Below are 13,382 nucleotides of genomic sequence, written 5' to 3'. Positions count from 1 at the left end.
GCAGAAAGATGTTCCTTCCCATATATTAATAGGGACAAAAATTTTCCTCACGGCAGTTGTATGTAAACAAGATAATCGTGCATGTAACGTGTTTGGCACAGGGTTGAAATGCTAAAAAATTATAGTATTTCTCATTGCACGCTCTGTCTGTCCTCTTCCCTCTCACATAGTGTGATTGAGTGTAGTACAAGCTACCAAGGTCCAAAAATGCACGAGACAAAGCTCTTTATTGTAATCTTATTTTTAATTTATGCATTTGAAGATAGTATCTATTACTGCACATACTGTATTTCTCTTCACTAGAGGCTGGTGGGAAATTATTTCTTGAGGTAGAGAGGGGAAGGTCTTTTGAAGGTGTTGACATGAAGTGCTGAGACTTCCTGGCACTGTCCACCCCCTCCTTTTGCCCTGGTGCCCAGCCTAAAACTACAGACTTTTCTGTATCTATTATAAATTTTCCTCTGACTTGACAGCATATTTGCTTGCAGTTTTGGAGGCCCAATTCTGGTTGTGAGATCACAAGAGAGCTGCAACCTTTCTCACAAATGGGCTCTCAGGCATCCACACTGGGTGGATTGTTTCCAAAATTCAAACAGCCGCTGAGAAATAGGGACTTCAAGACAGCTTTACAGGGTGATCCTTGGCCAGCAGATAGGAAGAGGCTGAGTGGAGTTGACAGTATTCCAAGATGAAATGAGGAAACTCATGATATGAGGATAGCAATAGACTCCCTAAAACAGTGGACACTGGGCAATCTCTTTTTTAAACACTCTTTGCCAAGCACATTCACGGGCTGACTGCCATCAGTCAGGCTTCCTAAGTTTCACATTTGGTAAATTCAATATTGGTAAGAAATGTTTATATTGTCACTTGAGTTTATTGTAGCTTGGTTTTCCTTGGTTATCTCAGTCCAGATGTGTGAGCATTTAACAATTAATTGTTGCAGTGATTGGAGATCTGGAGAGGCAGGTCCTTCTGGGACTTCTAGTTTCTAGTTAAGCCGTTCTCTTTAACCCACTGCCACCTAGTGGTAATTTAGCAGACTGGAAAAAAAAGCTTTATTTTCATCCAAGGAGAGAATATAGTTGGGCAAGAAACTTTCTTTCCTTGACAGTCCTACCTAGAAAGCATAGGGAAAGAGTGATATATGTCATTCCACTGGCCTCCATTCTGCTGCCAATATTTAACTGTCACTGTATATTTTAAATGTCAAGCTAGCTGATTCTTTCGCCTTTATTTTGATTAATGAGGACATTCTCATTTAATCAGGAATCTTTGAGGTACAAAACAAACAAGCAAGGCCAGAACTGGAGCATTTCTAACATCTTCAGTTGTTAGAAATTTCCTGTATGTTAGCTGAGTCCAACATAGTAAGTGGGGAACTGGGTCTTGATAGTTAACTTGAGTTTCCCTCTCTAAGAATCGAGATGATTTTTGCTTGTCCATCTTTCCAAGGTGACTCAGTTCTGGAAGCACACCAAGGAGATCAAGTAATCAATGTGGCAAATCTTTGTGCAGTTCAACTTTCTGTACATGCACAGAGAAAAGCTGGTAGCAAATTCAGACATTTTTGGAAGCAGTGAGGATCGATTAATCAGATGTGGCAAAACAGTCAGAGGGGAGCAGTCAATGGTGACCTCAGTAGATCGTGAAGACAGTGGATCGTGAAGACAGTGGATTAATGCCAGTGAGCTATTATGTGGAATGAATTCACAGAGCAATTACCATTGCTTGGGGCTTAGAAGAGATAATTTGCAACGTGGGCCAAGTTTCTTTTCTAAGCATGAACGCCAAATAAACTTGGAAGAATAAAGCTACCTCAGGATAGAAATCTAGATGTGTGTGCTTTGGTTAAAAAAAGAAGGAAAATAGAAGGGCAGAAGGTTACAACAATAACATTGCTAGAAATGTTTTAACTTTCTAGGTCGGTGTCTTCACTTGGTAGCAGACTTTCCTGCCTCCTCTCCCTTCCCCCAAAATCAACAGACAAAGCAGCCAGTACATTAATACAATCATATTTATTACAGCTTCCAGACTCCCATATGACACATATCTAAAGCAGAACATTGCAAACTGACGTTACTAGCAGCAATCCTCCCTAAACAGGAAGGGGTTAGGTGAACTTAATAATTAGGAGTAATTTCAAGACGAGATTATAAATCATGGTTTTTCATTTAGCAGCTGGTATATGAATAGAAAAACTATAAATTCATAGAGTCATCCAGGTTTAGCCTTGTCTAAAAAAAACAGTAAATATTTGCAGAGGGGTATTCCCAGGGTAGCCCAGAAGGTTATGTCTTTAGATGTCAGTAAATCACTTTTTAAGACATCACTTACTATCTGCTTTACTGCTAGGACAACAGAAAAAGAACTGGGCAGCTGCCCTAGAGCCTAGCTCACACAGAATTCAGTCAGATAATCATTGTTTAAATAATATCTGTTAAAAATTTTTAGATATATTTCCCCCACAGCTCAAAAAACATAACATCAGACATTTGCTCAAAGGACTAAAAATCAAAAGCAATTGCAATGTACTGGGAATAGCTTTTGTAGTTTTCCTGAGGGAGAGTTCCCATCTTTTCAGAGTGTTTTTAAAGGAGCACTAACTCTGGCTGCTTATCAGACTATTCTTTATTCTAAATAAATAAAAGACCAACTGAAGGTCTCAGGTGTACTTTCGCCCCCCTCGATCTCCGAATCATCCAAAGCCATTTCTTGACAGAGAGCTTTCATTTTTATTAGAGGGGTGCAAGAGAACTTACAAACATTTGAAAAACACTGAGAGTAAAGAAGGCCCAACCCTTCCTTGGAGCCCAGGAAACTGTGACAGGAACTCCAAAGGCTTATCTTAAACCCATCACTCAATTTGTCAGAAAGCAATGACAGACCACCCACCTTTGTAACACAAGCCCACATAAGATTTTCTTGCTTTATAATCACTAAGAAAACCCTTTTGGGAGTTACTGCCCTGAAAAACACAGGCTGATGAACAGAAGGGGTTGACTGCATTCTGTATCTGGCACAGGAAAAGAGAAATTAGAACAGCTGGAAAACCATTATATTTATACCATGATACACTTACATAAACCTTGACCTGAACCACAGAAATCATTTCATTCATAAAAAAAATACACAAAAGACTGGAAAACTTTAGGATAGCTAGCTATCTTTGAATAATTTAAATTATTTCCTAAAGGCAAAATTAGACAAAATTTAAACAAGTAATTTACAGAACTTATTATATTTCATTATTTTACCCATGTCAGCTACTACAGGAACAGTGCAAACATAAATATAAATATCTACTCTTCATCAAGTTAGGTTCTATTTTTTCTCAAGGAATAGAAGCAGTACACCTACTTTCCATAAGGCTTCTGAGGATTAAGAGCAGCTCATGGCTCATGACCTGACAATCTCTAAAGGTGCTTTTAGACTATTCCACCATGAAAACAGATGAACCCCTCTTGATTCACTAACAACTCATAGTAAGGACTCCTATCTAGACTTTAGTGTTAAAGGTTTCTAAGCTTTCTGGCTTGACATGCAGAGAGCAGGCAGGGTACTGCTTAGACACTGCTAACTCTGGCTAACCATCTCACCAACTGCCCACCTCTTTCATAAGAGGTCTGTCTCTGAAAGGAAGCATAAATGCTTTCCAGATACTAAAATGAACAACCTAAAGTGCAAGTTCGCCTTGTGGTAGAGCAGTAGAATCATCTCTCTGTACAAAGAATGGCACACGAAACTATTCTGGGTGTAATAGCATATCTTCAATTTCTCAATCCCTTGTTCTTATCTAACAAAGCTGGAAACTCCTGAGAGGACCTCAACAAGTACACAGATAGGTATGCCCTGTGAAATGTCCGGAAAACACATTCCCATGTTTGGAGATTACTTTGAAGAACCAAAATGGATGTTCAAAAATAAGTATTATTCCTACCAAGTTTCCCAAATCCAAATCTCTGGGGAATACTAGAAACCAGTTTTGCTGACCTGCAGCAGCTTAGAGCCCCCTTCAGGTGGAGGGGCCCCCAGGTCTCTACCATTCTAGTGGTTACTGCCTCCTTTTCTCTCCTCTTGAGGAAGACATCAGTTGTTTCCATAGCAACTTACTATAATATCCTAGATGATCACATTTTTTGAGCAACATATACATTGTTAGGACCTATTTTTTCTTCCTTATGAAAAATTTCTCCAATAATAAAGAAAAAGGCTATGATTTTTAAAAACTGACTTCTCTAAAAAAGTATGCTTTGCACAAAATAACACAATACTAGATAGTTCAATCATTCCAGGATCACTGTCCAAACCAAACAAATAAATGGGCATCTAAGACATATCACAGTTTTAAATTTTTCAGAGCCAGAATTATTAAGTTGGGTAGAAAAAAGCAGTAAATCAATCCTTACATGAATATATAAAAATTATATACAAACATTATGAAAACCAGCATTATGTAAAATAAATTAGGTTAGATTTAATCAGGCACTAGACTGAAACAGAAATTGATTATATTCCGTTTGATTCCAAATTTCTACTTTATTGGAAAAATCTAATATCCATTACAGCTTCTAGCTAAGGAACAAGAGGGCAGACAGATAGGACAGCCAAACAAGGGAGACTGGTAAAGAGGTAGAGGCAGGGGTGCCTGATGATTAAACAAGACAACTATTAACTGGGGAACTGAACTTTTAGACACATTATTTAGAAGAGATTAGATTGGCAGATTCCAAAGATGATGGTTCAAGTTTGTGATCTGGAACCTCTCTAAATATTTAATACATCTTCTGTGGCTCTAAAAAACATATTTAAAATGCATTTTAAAATAAAACAAAACAATTTCTACAAATTCCCTTTTAGGGATGTGTTGTTTTTAGATGCTCATTCTCCCTTTGGTATTATCATACAAACTGATGAGAAATTCAGGGGAATCCTTTCTAAAAATGATCAGAAAGGGTAGGGGCTAGGATGTAGAGGAGCAGCAAAGAAATGTTACTCTCATCTTACTCAAGATATTCTTCTGAAACTCCCATTGTCCTTTAGGAGAAAGGAATGGAACATGGGAAATAGTTCCTGAAGATACCGCTGCCTTCTGATCACAGCAAGATCATACTTATGATACCTACAGAGATTACCTGCCTTGCTCATAAGCATTCTAACCAAACCATGAAGTAGAGTTAGTAAAAATGACTCATGGTTCCAAAACATGCTTAGAGACTTTAAAATGCCTTCCTAAAATTCGTTGTCTCAGTGCTCCTGTGAGGTAGGTGTCTGATGGGCAAACACTGAGGCTCTCCTTTCATTATATGATAAGCCAGTGACCCATCTAGCAGAAGGACCAGGTATCTAAGTTACACAACAAATACAGCAGGGGAAATTTTTCTTTTCAAGCATTTTAACTAGTTAGCTATTTCTTATTTGTAATTTGAATATGAATTATCTAAAATAAAACATAAACTAACAAAACAAAACAAAAAAATTCAATGTTACCTAACAGTCTGTAGCCTATTCTGCATTGATGACTGAGAAAGCATATAGCATGATTCAAGTAGTATTGGAGAGTGCTATGGTATTTCTGCTACTGAAGCTGGCTGTGAGTAAAGTGTCCCTTACAGACACACCTACTCTAGTTTGTAAGAACCTCTTTGGTCTGACACAGGGAATAAAACTACTGCTGCTGTCTCATGAAAACCATTCTGAAAGATATTCTACATAAGACCAGCCCTGCCTGGAAAAGGGATTCTCAGCTGTATGGTGCATGTATATTACAGAGTTCATGCAGCACTCTTTGAAGACAGACTTGAAGGTCACAGTCTCTTGCCATAAAGCTTATAGGACAGGTCACAGAGAGGCAATACACAGGGTACATGCACTAGCACTATGCCACAGAAGTTTGAGAGAAAGACAAGAAGCCACCACACGAGCATCTTATAGTTCCATCTGGTATGTCATTCACAGAAGTTACCTCTGGTAAGGGAAGACTGCTGAGGTCCCACATTCCTTTCCATAATAAGGAGGGATAAAAACAGGGCATTCATTGCTGGCTGCTTTAAGCATACCAACTTTTCAAATTTTGCCCTTACATAAATTGGTAGCTTTCTTAGATCTTACAGATATCCAAAGATAATAGATTACATTTCTTGATTAAGAGAGAATGGTGGAGAGCAAAATTCAACAGTCAGTTACAAGATGTTGGTGTAGGGTTCCAGGGCAATTTATACTGCTACTCTTAGAATCAAATTTGTGAGTATTCAGAGTACTAGCTTTAAAATGAGATCATTCTTTTTGCGGTTTTTCTTCTCCACACTAAAGAGTCCTTAGAGTCAATTTAATTCATACTATAACCCCTGATTCAAATGGAAGATCGTATATTTGGTCTGAGTGTCTGAAGTAGAGCATGATACCAAATCAGATGTGTGTACTCATATGCAGCCTGGTATTACTGCTTTGATATTAATGCAAACAACCCACCCTCCCAAGGCCTGTCTCCCCTTCAGGGAGGCTCATCTCCCAGAGAGCCCGAGCCTGGTTCTCTCCTCAACACATGCAGTACCAGAGGGGATAATTCCAACTCAGGGTTTCACTGGGATACTAGGATACAGCATAGCAGCAATTCATGCATTTTGTTTCTAAATACTAAAGCTCAAGTGAAGCAGAGTTGCTCACTGTGCAAGATGAACTAGCAGGACATTCTCACCTCGAATGAAAATCTGATTTATGTGTCTAGTGAATACCTGTTGGTAATCTACTTTGGGCTTTCTCTTTTTCTTACGGGACTGGCCCCTAGAAAGGGTAGTAGCTCTGGAAAAGGTACCTCCCACACTAGACCCTTCTGTCCGAATAGTCCTCCCTGACAGCTCTGACCTGGACTCCTCCCTTGTAGATGCCTGCAGGGAAGATGGGACGGAGCGGGAATGTTTGCGTGAGCCCCGGTCAGTGTCTTCTCTTCCCCACACTGAGGCTACCTTCCAAGTGGATGTCTGGGAGTATCTGGACAGAGTGGAGTCTTCAACTGCAGACTTAGAATCTGCCTCCTTCTTGGAGGAATCTTGAAGTTTTAGTCGATCAAATAGCTATAAGGAAAGCAAAGATAAATATTAGCCTTAAACATTCCTCTTTCAATATACAGGGGAAAAAAGAACAGATTCCTCAATTATGCTCTGTGGACAACTTGCTTCACAACTTTTAAAAAGTTAGTAATGAATTTTTTATTTCTACCTATAACTCAGATAAATCAGTAAGTGTGTCAAGAGAAAAGGCACCTTATTTCTACTGGGTAAAACAGAAAGACTTTTAAGCCTTATAAAAGGTAACTTGTTGCTCAAATAATATGCAGGTTTGAAGCAGAAACTCATTTGAAATTAGAAGAATGCATGAGAAGAGAGACTAAGGAAGACCTTGGTCTAGGCCAGTGGTCGGCAAACTGCGGCTCACGAGCCACATGCGGCTCTTTGGCCCCTTGAGTGTGGCCACGAAGTTTCAATCGCACTGTACGTGCACGCCCGCATGTGGTATTTTGTGGAAGAGCCACACTCAAGGGGCCGCAGTTTGGCGACCATTGGTCTAGGCATACCTGGTTGACAGCACCAGGGCTTTCCCACTATGAAACACTGGTCACTGGGCTCAGTGGTCTTAATTCCTAAGCCTGAAAGCATGCTGGGTACTCAAGAAGTCAGGAGAAATTGCCTACCCTCGTGAGAGTCAGTGAAGAATCCCGCTCATATGCTTTGCCTAGAACAGGCTTTCGGTAGGTCTCATCCACATCAGTAAGTGCCTAGAGAAATAGCCCAAAGAGGGGGAAATGAGGCGGAGTTAAAAATATTATCTTTATAGCTTTCAGGAAAAAAAATTTTAAGGCAGAATAACATCTAATTGTAGTAGAATTAAACTTGAGTGAAGCAGCTCTTGGGCAGGAAAAAAAAGGTAATACTTGGCCCCCTCTGAGTAGAATTTCCAAGTGGCCTATGACCACATAAGACAAGTTTCTTCTGTGGTAAGGGGCCTTTATGGCTGCACAGAAGTTCTTAAATGTCACTGTTCATAAATATCCAGGAAGCTTATTAAAGTGTGAATCCTAGGCTACTACTCTCCTAGAGATTCAGATTCAATAGGTCTGGGATGAAGCCCAGGAACTTTCCGTTTTAACCAGAAACCCCAGGCGATTCTGGTGCAGGTAGCTTTAGGCCATGTTTTGAGAAACACTCTACTGCATCTTTTCCCTTTCCAGTTTCTATGTTTTGTGACAGCAATTAACAGAGACTGACCAGAGTTACAGACTAATTGCTGATGAATTCTCACCAGTGAGAGATCAACTGCACAGGACAGCTGTTAGGATCAAATGAGATCGTGTATGAGAAGTTACTTAGAAAAGTGTAAATCACCATACAAGTATAAGCTGACAGTATTATTATTACCAGCACTTTCACTACATATGTTCTCTTAAATCCTTTTCCTTCAAAGGTAAAATTATAATAATAAAAAAAATTCTTACATTTTAGAGGTGAGAAAACTGAGCCTCAGAGAAATTACCTTGCCAAGAGTCACACAGTTACCAAGTGGTAAAGCTAGGATTAAAACCAGGGTTTCCGATGTCAGAAAGATATATACTAAAGTCCTGGTACTTCCACTTACTAGGATCTGTACTAATCTTCCAAAATCTGTAGCCTCAATTCCTTCATTTGTGAAATGGAACAGACCTACAATTTATTCATTGAGATAATATATGTAAAGTTCTTAGTATAGTATCTGGCACATACCAAGTGCTTAGTACACATTAGCAACTATTATTATTATCCAGGGGAATGCATGGATGGAGATAAAGCACAGGGAAAAGTTGGAGATGAACGACCATATGGAAAAGAAACACTAGAAAGCCTGGTGGCTCCTATTTTAACAGCCCCACAGTTAAAATTCTGTTTTTCCCTCCCTCCCAAATTTGCAAGGCAAAATTCTTTGGAGACTGACATTGCTATAATACATCCCTACTTTTCTTCAAATATCTAGTAAACAGTAAGCCTCTAGAAGGCTAGGAGTGTGTGGTACACTCCTTCATAAGGAAATACCATGTAAATTATCTTGCTTATTAATATGTCTGTTCCTCTTCTATCCAGGTATATCTTCTAGTAAACAGTAAGCCTCTAGAAGGCTAGGAGTGTGTGGTACACTCCTTCATAAGGAAATACCATGTAAATTATCTTGCTTATTAATATGTCTGTTCCCCTTCTATCCATGTATATCTTCAAAAAACAGTAGCGTGGAAGTTTCTTTCTGAAACTTCTGTACTTAGCACTGTGCCCAGCCAAAGTGGAACATAAATATTTTTAATAGGAAATCAATATAAAATTACTAAACAGATGAAATAAGTAATTATTGCTTAAGGCTGGGTGTCTCAATCTTGGCTAAAATCATTCTGCACTGGATAATTTGTTGTTGTTGGGGGGTGTCTATGTATTGGAGGACATGCAGCAGAATCCGTGGCCTCTACCCACTAGATGCCCGTAACACCCTAGCCCACAGTTGTGATAATAAAAAAAATGTCCCCCGAGGGAAAGAAAGGCAAAATCACCCTTCCTGAAAGCCACAGCCTTAAGGAAAAGGAAGCAATAAAAGAAACTTTTTTTGTTATTTCTCAAGAAAGTGTAGATTCTAGTTCTTCTGGGAAGTTATTCTACAGGTTTCACTGAATAAGGTTACTCAGGATCTTCAGATTTATAAGAGATTTAATCCCCAAGAGGTTCTCCAGCCCCCTAAGGAGGGTTTAATTACCATATTCCAGAACTTGTCAAATGCAACGAGGAAGCCTGTGCAGACGCCCCGAAGTCCCTTGAAAGTGCGGATGTGAACATTCACCTTCACCCCCTCCCGGATACAACGATGGAGTTCACCCAGAGGGCTGCCTTCGTGCACTGAAACGAGAGAAGAATAGTTACATCGCATGCACATATGCTCTCATTCCCAGAAGTAACAACCAAGACCACCCATCCATCTCCAGCAATACGAGGCAGCATGGTGCAGTAGCAACCTCACTGTGGGAACAGGAAGGCCCACTGGGCAATATGGCTGTCAATGGGCAACACACACTGAAATGAGACAAGATTCATAATGTGGATAAACCGTCTGAACGGCTATCATCTAAAAGTTTCACCTCTATATATCCCATGGCCTAAGCCATTGACTCAGATGCATCATCATTTAAAACTTTTTGGGCAAAAAAGAAATACCACATTAAATATACATAGCAGCTAGATTCTTCTCAGTTCTGTGTCTTGTTAAGACAACTTTTTTCAGGATAATTCTCATGAACGATGTATCCAGTGTAAGCCTCCCAAAGAACCAAAAATCTTGCTCATATGTTTAAAGAAAATAAATTGTGTAATATATCTGCCCTTAAACACATGTCACCCTCCAAGAGAGAACGGCCTTTAGGCTCCCCAGTCTCAGCTACTACACGCACGCGCTCTCTGGAGCCACTAGTGTTTCAATGGACATCACCTTCACACTGGCACTCAGACACCTGCTTGTATTCCAAGCCTTGCTGGGGTAAAGGCAAGGCTGAGCATCTGGTTCCTATGAGACTGCTGATGAACATCATTAAAAAGAGCAGCATGATAATTCATAAGAAGAATGCTGGGATTATAATGTCAGCCTTTACTATGATGGATTCTGTTTTTCAGAGCTTGGGAGCAGGTATGAATTTTATTTTTATTACTTTATGTTAACCTTCACAATATTCTGATATATATATATATCATTCCAAAAGAAAAATCATATACATACACATACTCTCTCACACTCATGCATATAGAGTCTCTGTTTTTCCCTCCCTCCCAAATTTGCAAGGCAAAATTCTTGAGATTGCCATTGATAGTAAATAAACAAAAAAAGTCACTCTCTGTTTTATTTCTAGTGGCATAAAATAGAACAGTCCTGCACTTCAGTTTGGATAACTAAGTTAACCACTCTTTTTAAAAATATATATATATTTTTTATTGATTTTAGAGAGGAAGGGAGATTGAGAGAGATCAAAACATCAATGATGAGAGAGAATCATCAATTAGCTGCCTCCTGCATGCCCACTACTGGAGATCAAGCCTGCAACCAGGCATATGCCCTGACCAGAAATCAAACTGTGACCTCCTGGTTCATAGGTCAATTCTCAACCACTGAACCATACCAGCCAGGCTAGGTTGGTTACTCTTGACTTCCTTATTCTTCATTCATGGATGCGCTTATAAATGATGGCAGTGATAAATAAAAGAAAATACTCTTGGAAGAAAGTGACTTAACGGATAAGTAGGAGCTTATGTCAGACTAAAGATTCAGCAAGAAGGCACAGGTGGAGCAGAGTGACGGAAACAGCAGCCTTGGAAAGAAACGTGAAAATCTTGGTCTAACCTTCATCATCTACCCTTCCTCTAGCAATATCCTAAAATTATTTGCACTTTTCATATTTAAGGGGGTATGTGTATGTGTACATGTATCTGGATATGTGTTACAGACTGTGTTAAAGCCAGCATTGTAAACAACATTTAGGTCATTATCACTAGTTGTGTGACCTTGGAGAGTAACTTTCTACAAGTCTGAGTTTCCTCATTTATAAAATGAAGTTAGATGGTTAGTTAGTTTCTAAATTCCAGAATAAATCTCTATAATTCAATGTCTTAGAAAGTGATTACAATGCCTGCATGTACTCCCTTTGCCTATATACATACGCTGCCCCCCCTTACCCCCATACACATATGTGTTTCCACAAAGAGAAGACCATTCTTTTTCTAACTTGGAAAAAAATAGGATACCACTTCCCTCACACCCCCAAATCAAAAAGAAAAGACAAGCTTGTATCTTAACAACACAGTCTCTTATTCTAATGGCAAATGGTAAACTCAGGTCTTCAACTCTCACATCTGTGTCTTTCTCTTGATTTTTTTTCTTTCAAAAATTTAATAAGGTGTAATTCCAGGAAGCATTTCTCTCCTTCTGTGCAACACTAGCACCACCTATCGGAGCAAACTGTCAAGGCAAAAATGAGTTTCTTTCAAAAATTTAATAAGGTGTAATTCCAGGAAGCATTTCTCTCCTTCTGTGATCAAAGGTGCAACACTAGCACCACCTATCGGAGCAAACTGACAAGGCAAAAATGAACTCTGCATTCTGATTCAGAACACACATTCTGAATCTCTTTCCAGCAGTCTGTGTGACAAATTCCAAATAGATATGAGCTAAGCTTATAAAAACTTAATATGAACAAAGGGAGAGAAAAAAAGCCTCATTTTTGCAGGACTTTTTTCTTCCAAATCCTCCTCCCTTTCCATTGCCACTATGCTTGGGCCACACCCTTCCAAGTCCAGGTCATTTTTAACTCCACTCTTACTTCTCTCTGCTCTCGGCAATCACAAAACTCAGACAATAGATTCTCAGTAATTAAGACCTTTCTCCTTCCACAACCAATCACATCATTATCATCACTGTCACCATCATTATCACAAATTACTGAACCCTAAGTGAGGGCCATGCCCTGTGCTAAGTTTAACTTTATGTACATTATTTTACTTAATCCTCACAACTAACACATAGGTACTCTTATTTCCCCTCATTCTATAAATGTGGAAACCAAGGCTCAAAAAAGTTTAAATAATTTTCTCAAAGTTACTTACCTAGTAAACAGCTGAGCCAACAGTCAATGTCAGGTTACATGTATCCTGACCTAGAGCTTTTAATTATGACTAACAGTGATTTTTAACATTCACCGAGAATTTCCCTATATGCTAAGGAAGATTACTGTTGTAAATGCTTTAAATGTGTTAACTATTTTAAACCTCATAACAATAGGTGGATTCTATCATTGTACTCATTTCCCAGATGAGGAAATTGAGGCCCTCAAGAGTCTAAGTAACTTGCCTAAACCAGAACAGCTAGAAAGTGGAGGAGCCAGTATTCAGACGTAGACAGTCAAACTGTGTTCTACTCTACCTCCAAATAACTTTACTACTAGAAACTTAGCTCCTAAAAACATTTGCCCTAAAAGTGCTTTTGCTTAAGAAAATACACCATGGTTCCCACTCTCTATCATCACAAAGTTGAACAAAAAAATCTTTGGTTTGGCTCAACACATTCTAGCAACAAATCCCTCTCTGAACCCAAATTCCATTCTTTGCTTTGGACACAAATCCTCTAACTCATATATGCAGCATCCTCCACACACCAAAACAAGCAAGCATTACAATGTACTCTCCTCTTCCCTCTCCTGAGACTAGCATAATGGGTAAGCACATACCCGGAGTTGGACAAACCCGGGATTCTCAGCTGCATACTAACCAGTTATGTGACGCTAGGCCAGCCGTGGGCAAACTACGGCCCGCGGGCCGGATCCGGCCCGTTTGAAA

At 39.3% G+C, this 13,382-nt stretch overlaps 1 protein-coding gene across 1 annotated transcript; it reads right to left on the bottom strand.

The window, feature by feature from the left end:
• Positions 1-1,999: 1,999 nt before the first annotated feature.
• On the bottom strand, positions 2,000-9,936 carry LSM11 (LSM11, U7 small nuclear RNA associated). The gene is made up of 3 exons (XM_014543054.1): positions 9,766-9,936; positions 7,691-7,774; positions 2,000-7,073 (listed from the first exon to the last, which is right to left on the bottom strand). The coding sequence occupies exons 1-3, from the start codon at positions 9,934-9,936 to the stop codon at positions 6,663-6,665; spliced, it is 666 nt and encodes a 221-aa protein (XP_014398540.1). The 3' UTR covers positions 2,000-6,662.
• Positions 9,937-13,382: the final 3,446 nt, after the last annotated feature.

Source organism: Myotis brandtii, unplaced genomic scaffold, assembly GCF_000412655.1.
Source record: "Myotis brandtii unplaced genomic scaffold, ASM41265v1 scaffold32, whole genome shotgun sequence".
NCBI classification, from domain to species: Eukaryota; Metazoa; Chordata; class Mammalia; order Chiroptera; family Vespertilionidae; genus Myotis; species Myotis brandtii.
This window is presented reverse-complemented; position numbering and strand designations above follow the sequence as displayed.